This window comes from Neltuma alba, unplaced genomic scaffold, assembly GCF_004799145.2.
Source record: "Neltuma alba isolate B1F8T4 unplaced genomic scaffold, ASM479914v2 tig00013120_pilon, whole genome shotgun sequence".
Classification (NCBI taxonomy): domain Eukaryota; kingdom Viridiplantae; phylum Streptophyta; class Magnoliopsida; order Fabales; family Fabaceae; genus Neltuma; species Neltuma alba.
In genome coordinates this window covers 350,998-377,879 of record NW_021637442.1, presented here as the reverse complement: position 1 = coordinate 377,879, position 26,882 = coordinate 350,998, and the positions used below count along the sequence as shown (strand labels likewise).

The 26,882-nt window shown below is 35.4% G+C and overlaps 2 protein-coding genes and 1 long non-coding RNA gene across 8 annotated transcripts; all 3 read left to right on the top strand.

The window, feature by feature from the left end:
* Window positions 1–86: 86 nt before the first annotated feature.
* LOC114734633 (uncharacterized) lies at window positions 87–19,902 on the top strand. Of its 3 annotated transcripts, none has more exons than XM_028922271.1 (17): window positions 87–550; window positions 1,787–1,866; window positions 3,553–3,603; window positions 4,544–5,038; window positions 5,161–5,418; window positions 7,745–7,810; window positions 10,643–10,822; window positions 11,974–12,025; window positions 12,116–12,394; window positions 13,652–13,762; window positions 14,942–15,133; window positions 15,317–15,592; window positions 16,364–16,984; window positions 17,628–18,136; window positions 18,229–18,289; window positions 18,393–18,461; window positions 19,677–19,902. In XM_028922271.1, exons 1-17 carry the CDS (start codon window positions 335–337, stop codon window positions 19,761–19,763), a joined length of 3,603 nt encoding a protein of 1,200 aa, XP_028778104.1. In that variant the 5' UTR covers window positions 87–334; the 3' UTR covers window positions 19,764–19,902. The 3 variants fall into 3 exon arrangements, with proteins under 3 accessions (XP_028778104.1, XP_028778103.1, XP_028778105.1); XM_028922270.1 differs by having other exon boundaries at window positions 18,211–18,289; XM_028922272.1 differs by lacking the exon at window positions 15,317–15,592 and having other exon boundaries at window positions 18,211–18,289.
* A 297-nt stretch (window positions 19,903–20,199) lies between these two features.
* On the top strand, window positions 20,200–21,044 carry LOC114734634 (uncharacterized). The gene is made up of 2 exons (XR_003739188.1): window positions 20,200–20,315; window positions 20,709–21,044. It is a non-coding gene; the product is annotated as an uncharacterized LOC114734634 (long non-coding RNA).
* A 2,603-nt stretch (window positions 21,045–23,647) lies between these two features.
* On the top strand, window positions 23,648–26,326 carry LOC114734621 (protein BUD31 homolog 2). 4 transcript variants are annotated; one of them, XM_028922250.1, is made up of 5 exons: window positions 23,648–23,746; window positions 23,920–24,084; window positions 25,402–25,503; window positions 25,580–25,767; window positions 25,939–26,326. In XM_028922250.1, the coding sequence occupies exons 3-5, from the start codon at window positions 25,410–25,412 to the stop codon at window positions 26,092–26,094; spliced, it is 438 nt and encodes a 145-aa protein (XP_028778083.1). In that variant the 5' UTR covers window positions 23,648–23,746; window positions 23,920–24,084; window positions 25,402–25,409; the 3' UTR covers window positions 26,095–26,326. The 4 variants fall into 4 exon arrangements, with proteins under 4 accessions (XP_028778083.1, XP_028778084.1, XP_028778082.1 ...); XM_028922249.1 differs by having other exon boundaries at window positions 23,649–23,746; window positions 23,868–24,084; XM_028922251.1 differs by lacking the exon at window positions 23,920–24,084.
* The last annotated feature ends 556 nt before the right edge of the window (window positions 26,327–26,882 follow it).

Sequence of the window (26,882 nt, the reverse complement as noted above, 5' to 3'; positions counted from 1 at the left end):
CGAAACTGCCCCAATGCTTCAAATTTTTAGCGCATGCCAGCTCATAGTGTTCATAAAACTAAAACTACGCCTGTACGTACAGCTAATGCACACTTGCGAAAATTAAGAATTAGTAAGAATTCCATTTCTAAATCTCAACCAAATACTCTGTTTCCTTCTCTCTGTCCGTTGTGCTCCATTTCGCACTCCTTTTCTCCTCTCTTTCTGTCACACGAAGACACAGATTATTCGATTGTAATCAAATGCTGAGGAACTCCCAAACTGGCTTCGGGCAATTCCAGATTCACACTTCACTGTGAGCTTAGTATACTGCTGGTGATTCTGTTGAACACCCATGTCTTCCACCTATAGTCCTTGTCGTAGCCCAGGAAGTTCGAGGATACAGTTAATTGGCGTCGGGGGTGTTTCGAGGTTGAGATCTTCGTCACTCAAGAAGGTACCGGAACCGTTGCGGAGAGCCGTCGCTGACTGTCTCTCCTCGTCATTGGCCACTTCATACCAGGGCAGCCCCTTTTCCGCTGTGGTCAATGAAGCTGCCAGGACTCTTCGGGTTCGTGGGTTTCGCTCCTAATTTGCTGTGGTTTTGTGTTTTAGATCTTGTTTGGTTGGTTTGCGCCTTTGGATTTGGCGTTGGATTCTATGGATGAGCCTTGAAATTGTTTTCTTTCTCTTTTTGAATTGAGCGGCGCTCGGTTTATTTTTGTGGGTTTAATTTGTTTGGAATGATCTCTATGGTTCATCAGGGGGAACATGTATGAACAGGGCTGGGGAAACTTCAGCTTTTTTGTTTTGTTTCTATTACAGTCTTTTCATAATGTGAGCAATTTGGCTGAAATTGAACTTGCCTAGCTGCTATGGTACTTGTATCCGATGCTAAGCTTTAGAAAATTGTTCTTCCGAATCCCAATGGCGAGCAATGAATGTAGAACCAAACGTGGCTTCTTAAATATGATAATCAATGTAAGAAATTTCAGTACAGAAATGAAAAAGTACATTTCTTTTGGTGTTTTTGCTGATTTCTATTCAGCTAGCGGCTGTTCTCATCCTTTCTTCTTCTTTCTGAAGTATTTTTTCTCTGAGATATTCTTAATATGGCTTTCTAATTGATGTTATAATTATTAATATCATCATCATTATTACATATCGTTAGTTTCTTCGTTAATTAAATTTGCTTAGCACCCTATATGAAGGTGGTGCTACCTGTACAGAAATTATTGGAACTATTCTCTAAATTAAGGGTGATGCGTGTCTAGTTTTTACTTATAGCGCATGCAGTTCATTAAATCACATGCGTGTGACGTGACTTGATCAGTGAAACTACAAGACTGAGAAAAATGCCTTTAAACTTTTAATGCAAATGTTTTATTCCTCATTGCTTTGTCATTTGCAGAAGTTTATTATACCAACTACGTTGGCTAAAAAACTATCATACCAACTATACTAATTACCATTTCATGCTCAACACATAGTTATGTTCACATCATGCCTTTTTTAAATATTTGTACTTTTTTTATGCTGAATATGAAAAATACTGGATTCCTTATGTAGTTGGGAGGAGAAAAAAATAATTCAATTGTACTTTCTTCAAGTGTATGAGCTTTAGCATTTGCAACATGGATTTGCATCTTGAACAGATTTTAATGCCATGCCTGCCTGTTATCACGCAGTGGTGGGGTATGCTAATATTGTAGGGCCATTTATATTCAAATTATGATGTCAGTATGTCTGATACTTAATGCCCACAGTTTAACTTTATCCATTTTATGATGTAATGCATGATTGGCAGGATTATCTGGCAGCTCCTGCAACCATAGACTTGGCTTATAATGTGATTCTCGAACATACTGTTGCGGAGAGGGAGCGCAGGTATTTGTTACATTTATTTGTCGACATTGGACAATGGCTAGATGGTGATACTACTCAGATTGTTTAGGCCCACTGATACAATATTACTCTGTAGTTAACTTTAGGTTATGGAATGCAGTGAATTAACTAATTTTGTTGAAGGAGAGAGATGAAATAACAGTTGGGCATTCAGAGTGCATTGAAATAATGCCTGAATGTAGGTATTATTTTTTGTGTTTAGTCATGAACATATGGTGTGTTGTGTTCGTGAGGCCTGTAATGCAATTTTTGTTTTGAAGATATACAGTGTTTTGCTGAATATGGCTGTTCGGCTTGATGGGTTACATGGTATGTTTCAGGAAATTACCTTCTAGGATTATAAAAGAAGTTTTGTTGCTCTTTGCCAAGAATTTAGTTTTGTCTATTTGACAACATTATAGACACCAAATTGGATCTAGAAGAAAGTTATCAGAAGATCATTAAACCCATATTGACCTAGGCTGTAGACCTTGGTTTTGATTTTAGAACACAATGAACAATATTGCTACCTACTGTAAAAATCGTTATTGAGTATCTGACTCAATGAAAACATTGGAATGATTTCAGTAGTCTTCTTTTGACTTGTCTTATAGGGTTTAAGAATGCAACTCTTATTATATGGGGCTTGAGAGGTCCTACCATTTCTAAACTTACTAGGAACATATGTTTTGGGGCGGACAACCTGCAAGGAACAATTAGATGTTGTAATGAGACCAAATAATGTTTAATTAAACCCAAACATCGGACTCTTTGAGAAGGCACTTGTATATTCTGTTAGGCATGTTCTGATTTCTTTTTTCAGTAAGACATGCGGCATGATCTGGTTGACTACCATTTTCTACATATATGTTTTTTTGGCTGGATTAATTGTGTCATCTGCATTTATAATTTTTAAATAAATAATAAAAACAATAAGAACGTTAAAAAAGAAAGGACCCAAGAAACCCTCAGATATTTGATTACATGATTTTTCCTTGATTTTCTTCATTCTTCTACATATGTACCTACGGGGCCTTAATTGAACATTTAACAGCATTTGAATGGTAATGTTTACTGTCAAAGTATAGGGGTTTATTATCCCTGCTTTAAAGTAAGTGGTGGCTATTTGCAAATTGGTCAAAGTACCCCCGGGGGTATTAGTATATTTCCCCCTTATTTTTGTTTTGTACTAATATACTGTAAATATTGTAAGATAAGGGAATGAAAGAAGTATAAGAGCGGATAACAACATATCCTCCCGGGAGAAACCTAAAAATGGCACAATCAGAACAAATTAAGGAAAGAACTTCTACTAAGGACGGTGGACCAGTCACTGCAATCTTCATGTTGGATAAGGAAACTCCTCTAAATTGGCCTCTAGCCATGCCTCACTGAGGGGCTAAGAACTATTTTTCACTTCTAAAGAGGCAGCTACAGAAACTTATTTTTGAATTTCTGGTTTTCCCTTTGTCCCTAAGCAGCAAAATAATGAATATAACTGTATGCTGCACTTTGCCATAGAGCCTTGGCATCTTTTCCCCTCTTGAAACCTCCAGAGTGGAATGTGAGAGAGTGCTTTGTTCTGTCTGTATTCTGGACAAATCCTTGCATGTTTTCCTTTATTACTGCTTTTGAACATTGTTTGAAGCAGCTTGAGTTATACTTCTAATATCCTTACTATTTATCCAGTCCTGCAGTAGTCACAAGGTGCGTGGCACTTCTGAAACGGTATCTTCTAAGGTACGTTCCTTGAATGAGTGAATAGTCAATAGCATTCAACATGGTATGTGGAATGTCTGAGTTCTTAATCAGAGACTTCTTTTGAGCTAATGAACCTGTACTTGTTTTCTTTGTTTTGGGACTTCATTTTGCCCTTTTTTGTATTGCTTTTCTCTTCTCAAATTATTTTTCTATCAAAATAGAATACTTTGACTGACCAAATTAAAGATAGATTTGTGACAGTGGTATTTCATCCTGATGGATGACCATGGGTGGCCTTTTCCTCATCAGAAATCTTTACTTATTTGGTTGGTGGGCCTTAGCCTGGGGGTCAGAAAGAAGTTGAAATTAACCAGGCAAACCCCCTGCATTGTTATTGTATTCTTGGCACTGTGTCAAGCTATTGACACTGGCTTCCCCTTCTTTTTTCCTCTATGTCTTATGATGCAGGAGAAAAGATGTAGTTTTAAATAAATCATCCGATCCCTAAGGAAATTCTTAACATTATCATGTCAAAAATTCTCAGTCTTCCAAACTCTATTGAAAATCTGACAAAATGATATTCTTCTGTTTTAAAACTATTTTGTCATAAATTAATTGATTCTGGTATCTACATTAGTGGGGTTATTTAATTTTGCTTGAGGAGCCATGTTGAGCTTTGTGCTCCTTGAAGCTCGTTTTATGTTAATCATAGCCTTAGTAGACTGTGATGTGCAAAGAATGCTGGGAAATTCTTTTGTGCTGCTATATTCATAAGGTATAAAAATAGTAATTCCTCTGTGGTCCTAAAATTATTTTCCCTTTTATCAATGAATTAAATGCATTTTCTGTTGATTCATAAAGTTACTGAAACAAGCAACTAGCATCTTTTCTGTTATGAGCGTGTATTGGACAAGAAACTGACCCTTATTTATTGTGTCATATGACATTAGAAACTCACAACTCATTTTAATTCATTCAGATACAAACCGAGTGAGGAGACATTGCTTCAGATAGATCGATTCTGTTCAAACATAATTGCTGAATGTGATCTTAACTTGAATCGACCATGGTCGCGATCTTTAAATCCACAGTCTGGCTCACCAACATCTACAAATATATCTCCTTTGCCTGTATCTAGCTTTGCTTCTGAGGCATTAGTGAAGTCACTGAGTTATGTTCGTTCCCTTGTGGCTCAACACATCCCAAAACGGTATTTTCAACCAGCTGCATTTGCTGGAGCACCTTCTTCATCTGGACAATCTCTGCCATCGTTGTCATCTTTGCTAAGTAAATCCTTCAAAACCCAATTATCTCCAGTGAGTGCTCCAGAAGCATTAGACAAGGATTCAATTGCTTCATCTGCTTCAAAGTTATCAAAAATTGAAACTATTGTTGAAAATGATGAACTTGAATTCATTGCCCCTGATGTACTAAAATGGCGCTGGCAACATCCATCATTGGCATCATCAGAAAAGTAATTCATTTTGACACTTAAAAGTTGGTTTTGGTTGCAACCTTATTGATGATAGCTTTGTTTCCCTTCATATTGCTTGAGAAATAAATTGCTTTTTTTTTTTTTTTCATGCTTTTCTATAGTGATCATGCTGTGAATTCTCAAGATATGAGGGCATATAATTTCTTAGAAGTAGGCGCAGCGGCATTACTCGTGGGAAATGTTGAATCTAAGATGAAAGGGCAACCATGGAAAATTTTTGGAACTGATGATATGCCCTACTTGGATCAACTTTTGCAGTCTTCCCCAGTAACACCAATTACTAATTCTGCATCTTCTGGTCCCCACTTGAGAGCAATCACAGCATCAAAACGCAGTAAACCAGGCCCTCGTCAGATTTGGTATGCTCTCTCTTTCTTGCTTCGCTCTCTCACTCATAATCACATCTTTTAACACCCTGTTTCTTCCCTATCATTTATTTTTCTCATCTTTGCTTTTTAAACGAGGGAATGCGAGGGAAACTCTTAGTGTTCATTTTTAGCTAAATGCTATATCAAAGACTGCAATTTTTTTCCCAATGATTCTGTTATCGTTTTCAGACTTTGATGGACTCGTAGAGTGTTCGACCTTGGAGCCATATTGTTCTGGTCCGTTTTTTGATGTTGATAATTTATTGATTGCTATATTGGAGAAAATGTAACAACTGCCTTTGTTAGGCATGGCTGAAATAAAGAAGTCATAGCAACTGAAATGTAGCCTTGTATCTGCGTCTGCCTAAAAGATGATAGAAAAATTTTGCCGGTGTGGTTTTAGCATTAAAGACAAAGGTAAAACCTAACGAGAAATTAAAATTTTCAAAATTCAAAATTGAGCCCTTTTTCCAAATTATGAGTTATTGTTAAGCCTAGTTAATTTTGAAATATTTGTTTCTCATACGAAACTTCTGGGAGTGGGGCTTTCAGTGTAGCCTGCTTTAGAGAAAACTATTGGAAATTATTATAATTAAGTTTTTTTTATTTGTTTAGTCAATATTCAATATAGAATATAAAAAGTGTAGGAAGCTGCATTGTTCATAATGCCTCATCTCGAGCTCTAAGCAGTCGTTCAGGGATTGCCTTAGTTAAGATTTATATGTTTTTAATATTTTTTCTGGTTTTGATGCTTCTTAAGTTTAGTGTGAGTGTTCTGTTTTAGGATAAGATTAGTTTTAGTTTTGATACGACACCTTTATGATCACCATTAAGTTCCCTCTCCTCTTTACCTTATATATATGTGTGTGTGTGTGTGTGTGTGTGTGGTTGCCATTCAATGAAATAAGTTAAAATGATTGTTAAACCTATGCCTTAATACAGCTACCAAATCTTTCTGAATAATGAAGCCCCAGGATCATTCCCGGAGATTACTGCTCCTGGATGGTATACCAATTGGATAATTTTCGTCAATGGAGTCCATCTGCTCATTTTATTTGTGGGAAAGTGAAGGAGGACTGCCTATATTGCCAAGCCTGCTATTGAAATAAATGACACCAAAGGCAAGATTTGGCATGCCAAGAATCACATAGTGATGGGAGTAATTTAATAGGGTAAATTTTCTCTATATAAGACTGCCCATAAGGTCTTGGAGGTGGTGCATGAGTCATGTTTAACCCGAGAATGCTGCACCTGAGCTTGAGTTAGGAAGCCTATAAATGAACTAAAACTGGGGGAGATACCCATAAACCAATACTTGACGCTTTTTGGCAGAGGCTAGACTCATATGGGAGACCTACATATGGGAATTCATGGATGAGAACGAAGTACAGACATATTGGTTATAAGAGGAAGATTTATAAATTTCTTATGCTTGTGAATAATTCAATAAATGAGGCATGTGGAAGGATAGATACTACACTGCTCTACCACTTTTACCTTCAATTGAAGTCCTGCTTTCGGAAACAAGGCATGAGAAGAGTTAAGGAGGTTGATTGAAAGTTGCTGCACCTTCTTCAAATCAAGATAAAGCCATTGCATCGGCAGCACAAGGCCTACCAGCTTGCAGCAATGAGAACAAGCCAAAAAGAAGGAAAGTTGTGCTATTATTATTGCCAAAAAAAGTGCCAGACCAAGGAGTTCTTCTGGCAAATTCATAGCAACCCATCAAATTGGAAGCCAAAAGCAAGACATGAGAACCATGAGTTCGTGATGAGCGATGAAAAACAATGCAGACAGCAGCCGATCCTTTTACCAAAGAACAATTGGAGTTCTTACAGATCTATTTTGAAAGAAGGACCAGAAAGCTGCAGAAGTTTTGGGTTTTAGCACTCCTGCATAATAGGGAATTGGTCTTGGAAAAAAGACAACTGGCAATGCTGGAATAGCTCCAGCCTCGGAATATTCAGCTTGAAAGGGGGGGGGGTGTCAGAACTTACATCTTTTGAATGAAGATGCCTCTAGTTATTGTATTTCCTTTATTAATTAATGATGATTGGTTTTGTAGTTAGCTTGTATAATATTCCGGTGTAGTTAGTTCTCACTTGACTGTTGTGTTTTAATGAAGATAAGATTAGTTTAAGTGTTCTATCTTGTTTAGGATGACATTAGATGATAAGTAACTGAAATGGTTAGCTGTTGTTAGATATATCTTTTTGCCTGAGTTCACTTGCAGATCTGAAGTTTATATTCGCTACTCTTTGTTTGCTAAATGTGTTTTGTGATTTATAATCTATCCTAAACATCGCTTTCTCTGCAGGGAGGATTCTCCTATGAGTACATTCCGTCCTCGAGCTCGACAGCTCTTCCAGTATCGTCATTACAGGTATAGATACAGAAATTCAACAGAGTTTGATGCAGGAGTTTGCATATGTTCTCTCATTACCCCAAAATTGGTGCTACAATGCACATTTTGGTTTTAACTTGAGAATGATGCACAAAAATTAAAGTTGAATTTTACTTTCCAACTCAGATTCAGAATTTTCTCCATCATTCAGCAAGCAAAAGTTGCTATAATAAATGTGTAAAATTGATAGTGGGCTTTTTTTTTTTTAAAAATAAAAGAACAAGGATGCGCATATTTCCTAGAGCTTTGTAAATTCTTTAAAATGGCTTTCAAGATGGGTGGTGATGGGAGAGAGTGATACCATAGTGCTCTTTCTGGAAGTTATGGTTCACATATGTTTACGTTTCAGCTATGTTGGCAGTGGCATGTAGGGGTGCCCACATGCTTGGCAGCTTGGTTGGCCTGGCTAATCTGGTTTGACCGGTTATGAACGTTTAAGTAGTTCATTAAATGGTTCATGTGGTTTCTCAATGGCTATTTCTAATTGCATGTGCCATTGTTTTGGGATCTCTCTTGTGCTTTTCTTGATACCTCATGTAACATCCTCATATCAACAACAATAACACTGAAATTAATAGTATTTTTGGATATATCTTCAATAAATTATTTGAGCAATTGTGGTAAAATATGTTGAGCATATTAAACTAATTCTTGTTACATGTAGAAATGAAAATAGAAAGTATATGTGCATAAAATAGGAAGATAGGGATGCGGTTGATTTCACATTAAAAGGGGAAAGCTATGGCATTTTTGGGAATCATGAATAAAAGCTAAAACAAAGAAATCTTTGAAGTGGTGACATAAAGGATGATGCATGCTAGAGTGATCTCAAAGTAATGAAAATGGGATAAAGTGATATATTATTTTAGAATACACCGCCAAAATAATGTGAAGCTTAAAAAGAGATGAGTTAGTGAGATTTTTCTAATATTGATTCATGATATGAAGACAAATAGAAAGAACAAGTGCATGAATAATAAAAAAAATAGGGTATGAATAGGGTATGTTGGGGAAAGAAATAAGTAAGGATTATTCTTAAATATTATAAATAGGGTATGTTGGGGAAGTAAGAAATAAGTGGCGAAAAAATGAGGCAACCGAAACATCACGCAAGAGGACAAAGAGAAAAAAGTAAGGATTATTCTTACTGGCTGCTATATTACCTGCCATGTTTATCGTTTAGGAAGTGTATTTTCCATTTTTTTCCTTGGTGTTTTACATGTGGCTTTTGGGTTAACCATGCACACATGCAAATACTTGTATTCATCTATTTATTTATGCTATTGTCACATATTCTTGCACCTGCTCCTACTATTACGTCGCTCACATGAACATCCCACTACTCCACTCACATAAATAGATGTATAGTTATATTGAAAAGCGTTGTTCAATACCTTCTTTTCTTTGTATGATAATTTCTTTATTAGTAGATGTTATAGTTTAGCCTTTGTAACACTCTCGCTTGACAAATAATAATAAAAAATTATTAGCAGATATGAAGTAAATTTTTATATTACTTGTGTGTCCCCAATGCCTGTGTAACATACAGAGGTCCACGCTCCATTCAGTTTCAGTAAGTATTAGGCAATTGGTATTTGGATAGATTACGTACAAAAGAAGGATGAGTGATATGAAATAATAAAATTTTAAAATAACAACAGTCCAGCTGTTTTTGAAGCATGAGACATTTATAACATATTTTGTTGCATCAAAATTTATATGCAAAAACTGAAATTAATAAGTTATATGTTTAATGGAGGTGTTTGTGTTTAATGGATATGCGTGTGTGTATTTATATTTGAATGCCCTGTTGGATATTGTTTTGTTTGTGCTTGTTCACGTACAAGGTTTTGATGCAGGGAAAGATCTTATTTTGCTTGGAAACCAGCTGAACTATTATTGTTTAAAATCCTATTATTTCATATCACTCATACTTATTATTTTGTGTGTAGTGTGTACAGATGTATATTACCCGGATACTAATTAAAATTGAATGGACCACTGCATATTACCTTGGAATCGGAAACCTTCAAGTATTACAAAATATTACTACTCATAATTCTACTATTTTTTTTTTTTAATTTGTTAAGGAAGGTTGTTGCAAAGGCTAAAGTAAAACATCTCTTGATAAAAAAACCGATAAAATTCTAAAAAAGAAATACAATAAAAAGAAATAAGGTGTTGAACCATTTTTTTAATATATATATATATATATATATATATTTGTGTGAAGTGGTGGGATGCGTAGGTAAGTGACGTAATAGTGAGTGGGAGTGGGTGGAAGAATGTGTCACATGAGCATATATAAATAGCATGTTATAATAGTTCCCTTGTGCCATGTCCCTTTGCCTTGTCTCCTTGCTGGTTGAGTGACATGGTGCGTTTTGGTGAGAAAAGGAAGAGAGAAGATAGGTTAGGAAGTCAGGAACAAAGCTACAAAGACATAGATGGATGGATAGATAGAGAGGGCAGGTGTTTTAGTACCATGTGTTGTTGTGTGAGGATTGGAAAGTGGAAAGGAAGCTCTGCAACCTCCCTGATGATAATAGTATGCATGCTCATGTTAACATGTAAATCGTTTGCTTTACTGTCATCATGGTCTCTCTTTATTTTTTTGAACTTGTGGCGGATGTTAATTTTACTTTGCAGTGCAATTGACTTGCTTTCTGTTTAGTTAAAGCATGTAAAACTAATAGGCAAAGAGAAAATTTTCTGCTGCCTAAGTTTTCACTGAAGAAATTATCAAATATTCATTATGCTGTTTTAAGTGATTTTTGTCCTGTGTGCAAAATTTTAATTTATGCTGACCAGTGAGCAACAACCTTTGCGGCTGAATCCTGCTGAGGTACGTGAAGTTATTGCTGCAGTTTGCTCAGAGTCTTCCTCACCGAATACGAATGTAGTAACAGTGACAAGAAGACTAGGCAATACCAGTGGAAATCCATCCATGGATGTGGCTGTGAGCGTCCTCATTAAACTAGTTATTGACATGTATGTTTCAATGCATTTGCCTATTATATTTTATTCCCTTCTTGATTGCACATAATATATCTTACGCATGTCCTCCTTTCCTCAGTTACACTCACATGTTAAAACTTATCTAAACAATCCTTATTTTCCTGATCAATAAAGTGTGAAAGTTTGACGAGTCTTTCCTTTATACTCAAAGAAAAGAAAGTGACAACTTAAATAATCAGTGTTTAGATTATGGAAATTATAATATATTTACTCAAAGCACATTTCTTAATTTAAGCGTGAGAACTAAATTTTGTCGTGTCTTGGTAATCTGCTCTAGCCTTCTAGTGATAGTATTCAAGTTTTTTCCCCCGCAGTTAGTAGTTTGGGTGATTCCAAACTGTTCAAGCTCTTGAAGTGTTTTTAGCATGCTCGTAGTTTGGATCAAGCTCTGAAGTCTTGATTAATTGGTGACAGAGGCTCTTATGGCTTGTCAAAGACTAAGTTGGATCAAAAGCTTAAATTGTTATGCAAAGTTCTATATTATAATCTCTTATAACGCTGTTTGTTATATTTCAATTGTCCTTGCTTCTGCGTGAAATATAAGGGGGACCAACTTAAAAAGCTTACCTTGTTGAGTGAATGCCCATGAACAGTTTCATTAGTATTTTTAACATTCCCCCCAACACTGAAGACTTGATGAAATGAAGAACCTACCATTTTTTGAAATTTCATTTATTGATCAAGCAAGGTAGGGTTGGCAAGGATTAAACTTTTGATCACTTGGTGATGGAGACTATGATACCATGTCAGATTGACTTCAGTTCAAAAACTTAGCCGATCAAGTGAAAGCATATATATATATATATGTATGTATGTATTTGTTAATCACTATTATATTAAATCACTGCTCAGATATGGTTATTTGCTGTTTCCTAATTTTGGAGATTCGGTGATGTATTTCTCAGTTAACATGTATTTTTTTTTTGGGAACTTTGAAGATTGAGTGAAGTTATCTTTTGTTAGTTAAGCCTATCATCCTGAGTGCCAGATCCCTGAATTGCATATTAATATGGGGCCATCTGCCTGATTAAACTTGTACCATCATTTTGTCTTTCCATAGTGTTTGTTGTGATATTCCGTTACATTGACTATGGATAATGGCTCTCAAAAAAAATATTTTGTAGGTATGTTCTAGATTCTCGGACAGCTGCTCCTCTCACTCTCTCTATGCTTGAGGTGATGGATAAATAAACTGCTAGATTTGTCATGACAATACTTATAATTGTTTCACTGTTGCTAATTTTGTTTTTGAACTGCTAATTTCAGGAGATGCTCAGTTCTTCTAAAACAGCTTGCAGGATTCGTGCTTTTGATTTGATTTTAAACCTTGGGGTTCATGCTCATCTTTTAGAACCTATGATGGCTGATGATGCTTCTGCAATTGAAGAAGATTATTCTCAAGAGCCCTACTTTGATGACTCCCAACTTATGGCCCAAGGAAGCAGAAAAGCAAATTCTTGCAACATTAACATTTCCCCTGCAATTGAGAATTTTGAGAGTTGGATTTTAAATATTTTATATGAGATACTACTTCTTCTTGTCCAGGTATTATTAATCTTCTTTTCTCCATCCTCAAAAATTTTCCCTTAAAAAAGTTTGTATGAGCGACTGTTTTTTTCCCTCAAGAGGTGTACATTGCAAGTATGGGTGCAATATAACTGATTTTCATGCCAGCAATTTTCATGGAATTTGTTGGCTTTATGCTTGGTTTTAAGTCAGAGAGGGTGGCATAAAAGATTGTTTGGGGAGATTATTCTACTTCTTCCGGTCATTGATCTCCAATTTTTTCGCTCCTGCTTAATGTTAACATACCAGAACCATTACTGACCTATTCAAGAAGGAGAAAACTGACAGAGAGAAGATTTAGGGGCTTAACGGCTATTACAGTTATTTTTTCTATATATTTTTATTAGTTTTCTGTGGAGAAATAGGTGGCATTACCGACTTGCATGTTAGCTTCAGTTTAGATATTTTTAAGATTTATTTTATTTATCATCTCTGTATTTTTCCATTATAATAAGGCCAGGGATCAAGAGGAATAAACAGATTAATTCATTTTTCTGGGATTAGTTGAGTTGAGAGTGAGATTCTTGCTTTAGGTTTCTCGTAGATTATTTTATTCCCTTTATTTTTTTCAAGTTTCTGGACAATTACCGCGTGGGCCTCTCCTTCTTTTGAGTCGCGGATGTAGACCTTTTCCTCCCTTTCATTTCTCTCATCTTTTCAGTTTTTTCTTCCTTCCTTCATTTCTTTTCCTCTCTCTCTCTCTCTCTCTCTCTCTCTTGGGGTCCCAAATCTTGTGGCTTTGATACCATGTGGAATTTTATGTATTAACTGTGCATAGGCTTTGTTCATTATACCAAAATAGCTAACCCACTCGATTGGATTCACTTCAAGCTTATATATCTTTGAATTGCTTTTCTTTTTGGACTGCTCTATCCTAGCCCTTCCCTATTGGGAAGGATGACCCACACACAAACCCACTCCCCCTATACCACTTGAGGTATTGATCCCACATCCTCCCCCTTTGTTTGTTTGTGTTTTTTTTTTTTTTGGGGGGGTGGTTTGGTGCCATTAAGCTATGAGGCTCCGGGCATTTTTTGATTTACCTTGTTAGACATGGGGCTTTACATATAATCCAATAAATTTGCTTGAGTTCGGTTGATTGATATTTGGAAGCTTTTACCATTTGCAGTGGTTTTTCTGGAAGAGCAAAATGTTATTCTTTTAATGGCTTTACATGTGAAGATTCTTAGCCACTCCCCTAACCTTTTACCATCTTATGTGCCTATTGTTGTACAGAATGAGGAGGAGGAGGAATCTGTATGGGCATCTGCACTTAGCTGTTTGCTTTATTTTGTATGTGATAGAGGAAGGATCTGGAGAAATCGATTGCAAGGTCTTGATATAAGGGTGAGGACTGAATTTCTCTTCTTTAACTCTACAGTGTTGTTTGGCAGCAGAACTTTAAGAGTGAATCACCTAGGCATTCTAGACCCAGGAAACATGCTCATTGAATGTTTGTTTAATTAGTTAGCTTTTCTATTTGCATTCCTCTCTTTCTAATTGTTGGAGACCGCCATGATTCGCCTAGGTTTTCAAGCATTTAATGTTTAATTATTTAATTAATCGTTGGGCCCTGTATTTCTAGGCCAAATCAGTTTAGATATTCGGCTATTATTTTTCCCTTGATGTTAGGAAGATTTGATGGGATAGCAACTTGTGGCTAAACCTCATCTCTTCCTATAAGTGTCTAGACATCATTCGAATAAAGGTAATCGTTTTGCTATCAATTTCTTCACTAATCTTAATCGTGCCTTTGATATTAGACCTGGTGATATTGGACTGTGGCCACCATTTACTTACAATGAAAATATGCTTCCTCCCTTCCTTCTAATTGTCCAGGGATTGTTCTCTCCCATTTTGCTTATTATTTTCAGCACATGACCTCAAATCTTGCCTTCAATTAAGGAGAGTGAACATGATATTCTCTGCCATTCATGAGTTGGTAAACTTCTATGTAGTAAGTGCCAAAATGATATAGCATTGGTGATGAACAATCAATGAGGAACAAGAAGCAGGAGAGGCTTGCAACAGCAAAGTAGAAAAGGGAGAGATGGAAATCATAAAATCCCAAGGTTATAGTTGGGATTACGTTTTCCACTTACCCCTGTTTTATGGGTTACCATAGGCCAAGGAAAATTGTGGTTCCTGGATAACTTTGTTTAAAAAAAGAAAAAAGAAAAAAGAAACTCATATAAAAAATGCCCAATTTAATACCCTGAGCAGATTTTTCAAGGAAAGTCAAACGTTGTTGCACAAATGAAACCTACGGGTATTTACAGTAACCAGCATCTGTCAAGCTTTCTAGGCTAATGGGACTAATATAGGTTGGGTGGTTTAATATATTTAAAACATGAAATGAAACGGCTATTATGGCCGGATCTTATTAAATCTTGCCAGTTGTTGTCTTTTGTCATTTTGCGGCCATCCGTCCTTTGTTCATTTTTTTTTTTTTTAAATATTGCTATGTGCTTGATGTCAATATCACTTGTGGAATATCTGTTTGATTTGTTTTATAATGTCTTTCAGGTGATCAAGGCACTTATAGAAATCAGCTGGAAGAATTCTTGGGCAGAATTAGTTCATTGTAAGCTTATTTCTTTGTTAACCAACATGTTTTATCAGGTTCCTGATGAAGCCACTGATGCTGTACCGAGCACGCCTAAGTTTCTTGTGGATCAGCTTGATCTGATTGGAGGAGTTCAATTTATTTTAATTGGGGTATGCATGTCTTGTAACACAATCTTCATATAACTCGAGTCTGAGGGGAAAATGACTGCTGTTATTTTTTCTCTGAATGTTAAGTTACGAATGTATACTGTTCCTGCCTGTGGGAGAAGGGTAGGGTGAAGTCCTGAGCTGTTGTCATTGTATATTGCATAACCTTTTCCCTGTTAAATGCAGTATTCCCTTGCAAACTCAAGTGAAGAGAGGAGAAATTTGTATTCGGTGCTTTTTGACTATGTTCTTCATCAAATAAATGAAACATGTATAGCTACAGGAGTCAACGAATATAGTGATGATGAGATTCAACCTCTTGCTGTGTTGCTTGCTCAAACTAATGCAGCCGAGGCATTTTATATATCTGTTAAACTAGGGGTAGAAGGCATTGGTGAAATTTTGAGAAGGTCAATAGCATCTGCGCTGTCCAGATATCCTAACAGTGAACGATTAAATATGGTACATCCTTGTTATTTTCCTTTGTCAGTTGGCAATATAGTTTGAGAGGAACTATACTTTTTTATGAATTTTTATTTTATTTTTCCTTAACCTCTCTCTTGGTTAGTGCTTGTTATGTAGAATGGCTGGACATCAATAGGACATTAAACCATAGGTTCAACATCTAAATCCTACAAACTGCACAAAATATCTGGTTTCTGTTTCCACAGTTTTGTTTTTGTTGGTGTTGGGGGAAAATGCTGCTTTTTGGATCATACGTGCAGAATGAGAACTATCTATATTTCTCTTTATCGTTACCTGATAGTTTTTTTTAATACCCATAGCAATTAGAAAGATTATTCTCCAATGAAAAGCAAGATTATATATTCATTTTCGGTGAAAATATGGTTTTTTTTTTTTTAAATACCCACAGCAATTAGAAAGATTACTCTCCAATGAAAACCAAGATTATATATTCATTTTGGGGGAAAACGAAGCATACAGGAAATGTTAGTGTACATGCTTTTGCAGTTTTGTATTACTTGTTACTGCCAAGGTACTTCGGATGATATCAGTAGTTTATGGTAACTTGTGATGTGCTCAGTTCAATTTTAGGTTAATATTCTATTATTCACTAATCATTGTCCCATCCATTTTGCTATGATGCTACCTGACTTGATATTTTGTTTTTCGTTTTCCTCTTATATTTGTTTAATAAAATCTCTCTAAACTTTTGGCCGAAAGAAAACTTCTCTAAACTGTATTGTGCTTATTTCTTTTGGTTGTTTGCAGCTCTTGGAGATCGTAGCAGAGAAATTTGATGTAATAATAAGTTCATTCACTCATTTGGACAAAGAGTTCTCTTATATGATTCAGATGACGAAATCACACAAATTTCTGGAACATATCGAAGGCGTGGCTCTAAGAAATGGTGTTGGTCTGAAGGCAAAGCTCTCATGGACCACTTTACACTCCCTTCTTCACTCTGAAAGAATGGCTTGCCGTCAAAATGGTTATATATGGTTAGGTGATCTGCTTATTGCTGAAATTAGTGGGGGAAGGGGTGGAAGTATATGGTCAAATATCAAACACTTCCTGCAGAAAATTGCTGATCCTGGAATTCAGGATTCTTCAGATGCACCAGATGTACCTTTGCCTATATCACTTATGTGTGGACTTTTAAAGTCAAAACACAACTTTATTCGATGGGGGTTCCTGTTTGTTCTTGAAAGGCTTCTTATGAGATGCAAATTTTTGTTAGATGAGTATGAAATGCAGCATGTTAGCAGCACTGATGGGCCTGAGCAGAAAGATTGGCATCTAGAGAAAGCCAATGCTGTGATAGACATAATGAGCAAGGCTTTGGGGCTGGTGTTTCAGATAAATGAGACTGACCGTATCAATATTCTAAAAGTAATTGTTTCTGAGCTCAAAATGACTTGTTGCAAAAACCCTTTTCACGTCTTACTAATACATAGAAAGGCATGGTGAGCCACAATAGCGATGGAAAATCTGTTGGAAGTAAATATGCATGTTGTTTATCTAGCTACTCTATCAAGTAATAGAAGAATCAATACCTTGATATTGTGGATTGCCCTAATACAGAAACTTTCTTATGTAAGTTATGTAATGTGTGATCTTAGAAATGTGTCTTTCGGAAAGGAAAGGCGCACTTTCCATTCCCTTTCTAGAAAACACTTTTCTACATACCAAATATTGCATTAGTCTTTGCCTTTAGTTATTAGTAAATTCTGATAGAGCTAGGTCTTATATAATGGCTTCCATATGCTTGGAAATGGTTTAACTGATGATGTTTAACAAGTCTTTTATGTTAAACTAAATGCCCACAGAATCTGAAATCAATAGGAACCCACATGGGCGAAAGAAATGCAAATATGAGTTTAGATTAACAAAGTTTCCTGAAGAATAAATTCACTTATAAAATTTGTTTGTGATTATTTCCGGAGCAGCATATGAGAGTTTTCTGTTCAAGTCTCTATTCCCAAGTGTTTTATGATATATTAGTCCTAACTTTCCCAATTCTCTTTCTGAACAGATGTGCGATATTCTATTCTCACAATTGTGCCTTAGAGTTCCGCCTGCAGCAGCACTGTCCTTTGGAGATGATATGCAAATTGACAGAAGTTTAAAATGCCTGAGTCAAAATAAGAAGTTGGATGGTGATAATCGACTCCTCAGACAAGATACTTTTCAATGGGATGAACTTAACAAGGAAGAAGTTGACCCAAGATCCAGCTACTCTAATAGCTTCTATCTGGATCACGAAACTGCATCGATGGCAGCACTTCTTCTAAAAGGGCGAGCCATTGTCCCAATGCAATTGATTGCCCGTGTTCCTGCTGCCTTGCTATACTGGCCATTAATCCAACTGGCTGGAGCAGCAACTGACAATATTGCATTGGGTGTTGCTGTCGGAAGTAAAGGAAGGGGAAACCTTCCTGGTGCTACATCAGATATTCGAGCCACCCTTCTCCTACTTCTTATTGGTAAATGCACTGCAGATCCTCCTGCTTTCCAGGAAGTTGGTCACGAACAATTTTTTAGGTATTTCTAAACTTACTATGTTGATATGTTCGCTGTGGTTGAGTTGGCTTATTAGTATGACATTTCAAGCAATGAATCCTTCTTTCGTGCAGGGAACTCTTGGATGACACAGATTCCAGGGTAGCATATTACACTTCTGCTTTTCTTCTGAAGGTAGGAATTTGATTTGATTATTTGATGTTTAGTCTTTTTGCAATACATAAAAGTTCTTACATTATTAAATATTAGTTTTTGTAAAAATTTTCATTTTGTGCAGCGAATGATGACTGAGAAACCTGAAAAATATCAACATATGCTTCAGAATCTTGTTGTCAGAGCACAGCAGGTACCTCCATCTTCAGTAATTTGATTGTAACTCCACTGATAGTGTTATCAAAACTTAGGCTGACAAATTTAATTTAGCAGTTAATTTTCATATGTGGTTCATGGCTTTTCGAGAAGTCTTACAACTGTCATTAGTCATTAATCAATGAAGTAAAGTACATAAATAGTGGCTCTTGGAGAAAAGTTCTTAGCCGCAGCTGGTTAGAAGGTTAACATGACAGTGTCTGAGAAGAATATACCAGTAGATCTGAAGATAATCGTTGGTGCTTATGCTTCATATGGCAAACTAGTGATAAGAATTTGAGGTTTACTTGTAGATTGGCTTTTGGAGGACCTGTGAACTTCTTGAGCTCTATAGGTTGCTTGGTGTAAGGCTCAATTTTTCCCACTTGATTGTGCGGTTCATACTTATCAAACTTTTGGGAAGAGAAATTTTGATCCATCTTGGTTAAAGCCACTCTAGCTTATTTCCAATAAGATAGCAGCCAGTGAAGGACTACATGCATCTTGGCTAAAATATTCAGTCCAAATTGGTAGGGTTAAAAATTATGAACCAGCATGAAACTTGAACGGAATTACTTTTACTAGCGTAATATTTTGGAAAACAAAAATCACAGATCGTGAAACAGGTTTTCATATAGGCTTTAATGCAGTTGACAGTTAAATATATTTACAGCAAAAGGCTTAAAACCGTTTGGTTGGAGTAAAGGCTGAGTTTAATATTGTATGTTATGCTGTTCCTGTCAAGCTGATTAAGCTTATTCTGCAAAGGGAACATTGGTCCATTGTGGCAAAGTTATGCCAGCGCTGGATATACTGCAAGTTGCAAATACCTAATATTTGTATAGATTCGTGACCTACGAAGCATGAATACTAACGCATGCACAAATAAGCCGGTGATAAAGTCTGGAGTATCCAGGAACTATTAAAGCTTTACATTGTCTCTCTTGAATGTCGCTGATGTGTCACATATTGACAGACTTCTTTAAGGCGTTGACTTTAGCAAGACCATATTGTATTGCTGGTATCCCAAAGGACATGGATTGATGCCCTATGTGCTAGTGAAAACTATTTTTCTTTTGAATACCCTGACGTTTGTTTGCTTCACAGTTTTCTCATTGTTCTTATCCCAGAAAGGGGACTTCTGAAAAAAGGGGGGGGGGGGCAAAAAAAGAGAGCATACTTACATGTTTGTGCTTTGTTTTGTACTGCGCAGAGCAACAATGAAAAATTGTTGGAGAATCCATACCTTCAAATGCGTGGAATAATTCAATTGGCAAATGACCTTGGAATTGACTTGTGATCTTGCTCGACCTGGCTTTCTGGGGGGTAATATTTATTGATTTGGAGTGGTGCAGAAGTTTGAGCATTAATGGGAGTTGAAGCTCTGGATCTTTCATCATCTATCATTCAATTGATGTGATTGACACACCTATATCCAGATACAAAAATATTAATGTTTTTCAAGCTTGTCCAGAAGGGTATTCTTGTGATTGTAAAAACAGGCCAGTGGGGTAAAGTGTGCTCATATGTTGGATTGTTCTGAGAAATATTTGACAATTAGGAAAATAAACAAGTACGTGCTGAAAGACCTCAATGCCTATCGGTCTCCTGTCAAATTACACGTTTGGTGAGCCATGTTAGATTTTGCCATGATCTCCTGTCTTCAGCTTGTGTTGGAACCATTGAGGGGCCTGTTCATTTGGGAAAACCCCTGTAAGTTTGGTAATGGCCTGAAAGTCAGGGATTGGTAGCATTTTAAGTGAAAATTCTTTGTCAAGGGATAGGTTTGGAGATCCTTCATTGTGGATGCGGCTGCTGAATGTTGCTGATCTAAGCCTTGACGTATTCTCAGGTAACTTCCTTCTCTCTCTATGACTATTTATTTACGTCGTTCCAGTTCATAAGCCTGTTTTTCTGTCTGTCCTTGGATGATGGGTTTATTTTGGTGGATTTGTCTGATTCAATTTGACAATACTCTTCCGGTCGTAAATGTAAAACCCATTTTATAGTATTAAGTTACACTATAATTATACTATAAAATGGGTCCTACCGGGGGGGAGTATATTTTTCCAAAATTGCTTTAGAGAGAAACTGATGTATTTTTATCCCAAAATTCACACCGAGGAAGTTACCTTAGCAACATGTTTTGCCTTCATCTTGTTTGTTTGTAGATGGTGCGAGCAGGCATGCACTGCATTCTGGTGAGACTCTGCATAACTTCACGAAGGTTGTTTCTTTTGTACAGGCTTGGATTTTCATGGAGCCTCCATCTCTTTTTGGTCATTTTTGAAGGTGGCCTATATGCTTGCCTTTTTTACTGGGCATACAGGGCCTTCAAGGAAAGAACACTCTAGATTTGTACATTGTCACGCTTCAACCCAATTTGTTGTCAGGGGTATCATAGGATGGCTACTTTTAGAGGCATCCTAGCTGCCCCTTGTTTCGTGTAAATATTTTACCTCTTATTTATCTCATCTTTTTTTTTTTTTTAAAAAATTGATCTGACACTTCAATTGCGAAAATTGTAACATTTCTTGAGAAATTATGTAGATCTTTGTAGGGTTTTTGCGGCGCAAAGCTATATAGGGCAATTTGGTATGCAGTTAAAACGTGCGAGTTTTGGACCATTATGGAATGTTTTTGTCGTTCTACTGTTTTCATGGAAAACGAAAAATATTGTTTCTGCGGGATGCTAGAACTATATTGGTTGTTGAAGGATGACGAAACATTTATTTCGGAGATTACGCATATATGTACATACGCTTGTTTCTTCATATAATTTTCTCTACAACTTTCCCGTTGATAGTCTCCGTGACCAGTGTTAGAAAATACTCCTCCTGTCTTTAATATAAGACCTATTTAATTAATTTGATTAGATTAAGGAAGTTAGGTAAGTTAGGTAATTATAAAAAAAGTGACACATTTTTTCTAAAACATCATAATAATCTTTCTTAATACCCCCTCTCCCTCTTCTATTTGATTATGGTTGAGAGTATTCATAGGGGTAATTTAGAGAAAATTGATAAATATGAGAAATGGGTTTTATATTTAGGATCAAAACCAACTCAAGAATTGGGTCTTATATTAAGGATCGGAGGAGTATTAATTTGGTTAGATTAAGAAAGCAATGTAAATTAGTTGATAATAAGAAATATGATACTACTTCCGGTTCTTAATATAAGATCTTATTTGATATTTATTTTGGTTTGAAATATAACCTCCCAATTCATTTTTTTCCTCATATTTATGTATTTTTTTTCAAGGTAGTTTTTTCTAACAATGGTAATTCTAGTTAATACATTTGATTAGTAAAAATATTTTAGAAAGATAATACCTATTTATTATAAATAACCAGTTTAACTTTTTTTTTCTTAATATTCTCAAATTAGTCAATTAGTTCTTATAATTAGGACCGGATGTGGTATGTTTTTTTTTAAAACATTATAATCATTTTTTTTAATATCCTTATTTTCTTACCTACTTGATTATGGTTGAGTGAGTATTTTGAAGGATAGTTTAAAAAAAAATTGATATATATGAGAAATAGGTTTTATATTTAGGATCAAAATTAATTTAATAATTAGGTCTTATAATAAAGATCGGAGGAGTGTAATCTTGGCGGGATTTGGAAGGATTATGTGGCGTCTGGCTTTGAATATTTTTTTCCTTTCTAAATAATTACAATTATTTTTTAAAAACTTATTTTATAATATACTACCGTCTATTGTTTGTTCCTCGGGAACACGCAGCAAATTAGAGGATATTTAGAAACATCTAGATCTCGCACGCTTTGGGTTTTCTTGGTGCTTTAGTTTCATCCAATTGGGCCTCTTGGGCTATCTTGCTCAACGTACTGTTGTATTTGGGTAAACATTGCGCGAGTCCTATATAATATAGCAATATACTTGCACCTTAAAAAAAAAAAAGGAAGTAACCAAATTGCAGAATTTTTCAATTTTCAATTTGGTATGTATACGTTTTTTCTCTGTTAATTAAATTTTTAAATTTTCCCTAGCAGCATTGTTAACCTTTGCATAAAGGCTAAATACACTAGTGGAACAAATTTATAAGAGCTAATGTCATTGAAAAAAAAAATAAAATCAAATGATTTACACCCTCCACTTCTTTTTATAAGATTCTATTAATTAAATTACACGATTTGAGAAAACAGTTAAAAACTAGTTAAAAGTAATAAGTATGTAAAAATTAAACTTCTTTTTTGAAGTATGTTCTTATTTAATGAGAGAGCATATAAGAGAGAGAAATATTAGTAATAAGATAAACGATAAAAGAGAATGAAATGTAAGAAAAAAAATGAGGAGAGAGAATAAAAAATTAATTAGAGGTAAATTTAGTAAAAATGTATTTAATGTTCAGACAATTCTTCATAGGATTTTATAAAAAAGACCAAACAAATTCAAATTTTGGGATCTTATAAATAGTATTAGAGGGAGTAATTAAGAGGAAAAAATACATACGTATCAAATTAAAAATTGAGAAAAGTATAAGTACCTCCAATATGATTTTTTAAAAAAAATTAGTTAAACATACTAAGTTTATGAGAAAATATTTTATTTTGAAAAATATTTTTATTTATAAAGAAAGAGAGTGAATGAGGGATAGTGAAGAGGGAAAAGAGGCAGGTGAGAAATGATTAGTGTGCCAATTTATTTCATATCATCATAATTTTTTAATTTTTATTAATTTTTTACCTTCTTAATGAACTTATATTTAGGATTAAAAATATTTTATAAAAAACTTATAATAAGGATCAAATGATAGTAATATAATATGTAATCAATAGGAATAACAATGAAAAAAACTGATTCAAATTTCAGACATTTTAAGTGTATGTCATGGATAAAGAGCAGTAAAAACAAAAATCTACAAATGCGCTATATATAATAGAGGTTTTTTTTTTTTTTTGCTAAAGTATAAGTATTCTCTTATTGGAAGCAATCATATTCAAGCTATTATGGGTACTAAATGTAGACACCTCTCTCAACAGAAATTTAAATTTTGATTCGTCACGTTATGAAAAACTAGTTCTTTCTGTTAGACCTAACGTTTATATATAATAGAGTTAAAAAAAAAAAAAAAGGAGAATGTTGTTGGTTAAGGGAAAAATACAGGAGAATGCTAGTTTATTAAAAAAAAAAAAAAAAGAACCAATCGCTGTCCTGGCGTCCGTTGCCTCTATTCTTCTTCGATCTCCATTCCGTCCACAGAGAGCAGCCATTGGGCACGCAGCTGCTGCCGCGATCTTCTTCGGCCTACATTGAGGTGCGCTCTTACTTCTTTCTTTTGCTCGCCTTTTTCCGTTCGCGTCACTTTGTTCTGCTCTGGTTCTTGCTTGTTGCATTTCTGTTTCTTTCAATTCGAGCATGCTTTTGGGTTCTGCTAGTCCGTTGTTCTGCTCTGTTTTTGCATCTGATGTAAATTAAGAAGGGGCGTAGATCGTTCTCACGCAAATAGATGTTCCCAAGAAAGTCTTTTGGGTCCCGGTCGCTGTCAGCATAAGCCCTAACCGTGCTGCCCTCCTTTACCTGAACCCTAGTTGGACTGCAGTCGACCGTCGACGACTTGCTGTAGAAGAGCTTCTTAGTTATTCGTCGATTCAGGTACCTAACTTCTTTCCCCTACCCCTCGCCATCTTCTGTTCGGATGTGGAACAGTTCGGATGTGAAATCTAATTGCTATTCTTTTCTTGCGTTACCTTTTACTTCCATTCTGCTGCGCCATTCTTCTTTTGAAATCCAATAGTCTGATAGATTATGTCCTAAATTTTTTATTTTTTTGGCCATGTCCTAAATTATATTATGCCTCCATATAATGTTTGATATCACTGTAAGCTGTATTCCTTCTTGAAACTGGAGTTTCTATTCACCGAAGCGTGACAATTTTTCAAACCTGAATTACACTGTTGAAGTTGGTTAAACAGTATCAGATAGAATAACGCAACGAGTCCCAATTGCAGCGAACTTGTTTCCTTATTCGGTCTTGGCTACTTAATATCAACTCTTGCTTCTTATTATTCTTCATGCGACATCCCATTTTGATGAGACCTGAGATCGAATATTTTTGGAGTCCCATGACAGCCTCTTAGATGTATTCAGCTCTCAATTCTCAAGCTACCTGTTTACTGAAAAAGAGTTGTGATTATTGTAGTTTATTTATCGTCATAAGAATCATCACTGGGTGTTTGGTGCCCTTTATTCGGGATATTTGCTATGCATATTCCATTGATATTAACTCTTCATTTGGATAGCTTCTGCGTTAATATTGACCTATTTAAAACAATGGGCTTCTAATTGTGTTTTGAAGTGATTGGTCTTTAAAAACAATGGGCCTCTGATTGTGTTTTAAAATGATTGGTCTTATGTTTTCGTCTTTGCCCTTGGATTGAGTAGCATCCAATTAGTTGCTGAAAAGTTTAGGGTCAGATCCGGGAGAATATTAGTATGTTAAAGTTAAACATGGGATGGGAGCAGCGTAACCAGTTTCCTGAGTTGATGTTGACCTTTGTTTGCAGTGCAAGTTTGCAAGTTGGAATTTTAAAAGGAAGGAAACTTTATTTTCACTTTTGAAGGTAGTGAAATGATCGAAACTTCTTTCCACTTTTTATGCTTATTGAAATGAACTATTTTATCCTAAACTAAATGAACTGGCAAGCAGAGTTTGAAATTTTTATCATTTAATATTTTGATTTCTCTTTAGAAAACCTCTGTTTGACTTGTGCCCGTAAGGGAACAGTCTTTCTCTTGTGCAATGCTGAAAGCTGTTTGTTTGATAACTGATTATTTTTTCACCTTGATAGTTTTTATCTGAACATATTGATTGGATAGCTTTTCTGATAATGTTTGCTTATTAAGTAGAATACACATAGTTTGGTAGAAAATGTGGCAATTGATCTTCCAATGTCATGTTTCGTCTGACAGATAGGAAAATGCCTAAAGTAAAGACTAACCGCGTTAAATATCCAGAGGGATGGGAATTAATTGAACCTACCCTTCGTGAACTCCAAGCAAAAATGAGGGAAGGTAATATATGTCTTGCATGCTTTACCAAATTTATTATGTTTTCGGGACTGTTTTATAATGTTTATTTCTGTGGCAGCGGAGAATGATCCACATGATAATAAGAGAAAATGTGAGACATTATGGCCTATATTTAAGATTGCACATCAGAAGAGCCGCTACATATTTGACCTTTACCACCGGAGGAAGGAAATTTCAAAGGAATTGTATGAATTTTGTTTAGAACAAGGATATGCTGACCGCAACTTGATTGCAAAATGGAAGAAGGTACTTCTCATGACTTATACAAATTTGTACCATGAATAATATATCTATTGTGCTTAGTGCTCTGTAATATGAATTTAAAGTTGTGAACCATCCATTGGAAAACTCTGATTATCGCCGTTAAAATCATGTGTAGCATATCTTAACAAACCTTGTCCTTGTTTGAAATTGCAGCCTGGCTATGAACGTTTATGTTGCTTGAGGTGCATGCAGCCACGGGATCACAACTTTGCCACCACCTGTGTTTGCCGAGTTCCCAAGCAACTGAGAGAGGAGAAGGTCATAGAGTGTGTTCATTGTGGTTGCAGGGGCTGTGCCAGTGGGGACTGATTGGCAATTGCAAGGAGAGATCTCATGATTTATTTGTAAATTAGCCTTGTTTCGAGGTTGTATTGCCAACTCTGTAAGGATAATATTTGATAATTAACGGCATAGTTTAACTTAAATATCGGACCGGACTCTGTTCTTTAAGATGTATTACCTGATGTACTTTTTGCTATCCCCATGAAAGTTGAAGTCTATGAGAATATTAATTGTAATATCATTTTGGTTTTACATTTAATTATTATTTTTTAATGATTAATAGTTAAAAGTAGTAATTTTCATTCTCCATTTTTATCCTTCGAAATTTAAAAAAAGGATACGGTTATAAAAAAAAAAAAATAATGAATCTATAACATTATGGTTTCAGGTTTGGTTGTGACTTTATAAAATCTGATAAATATGTTGGGCTGACGATTTTCCAAGCGATGCTTTGCTTCTCTGGCAGAGAAGCAAAGACAAATCTTCACATGAAGGCTTCATTTTTGGCTTTTAAAATTCCATTCAAATAATTTTAAGAAGTTTGCTTCTACTCTCAAATTTCTTTTTAACACCAGGCTACACTCAAAACATAATTAAATTAAGGGTTAAGAGGTAATATTTGGTATGAGAGAAATAGAGGAGAAGGAGGGGGAAATTTTTTTTTTAATGAGTTTCATTTAAAAAATTGACGAAGTGAGGCTTAAAATTTTAATAAAGAAAAGAAATAATATAAAAGAGTAATACAAATTAATTAACCTGGTAAAAAATTGATTAAACCCGCTTATTCAAATTTTTTAAATTGAGTTCATTAAAAT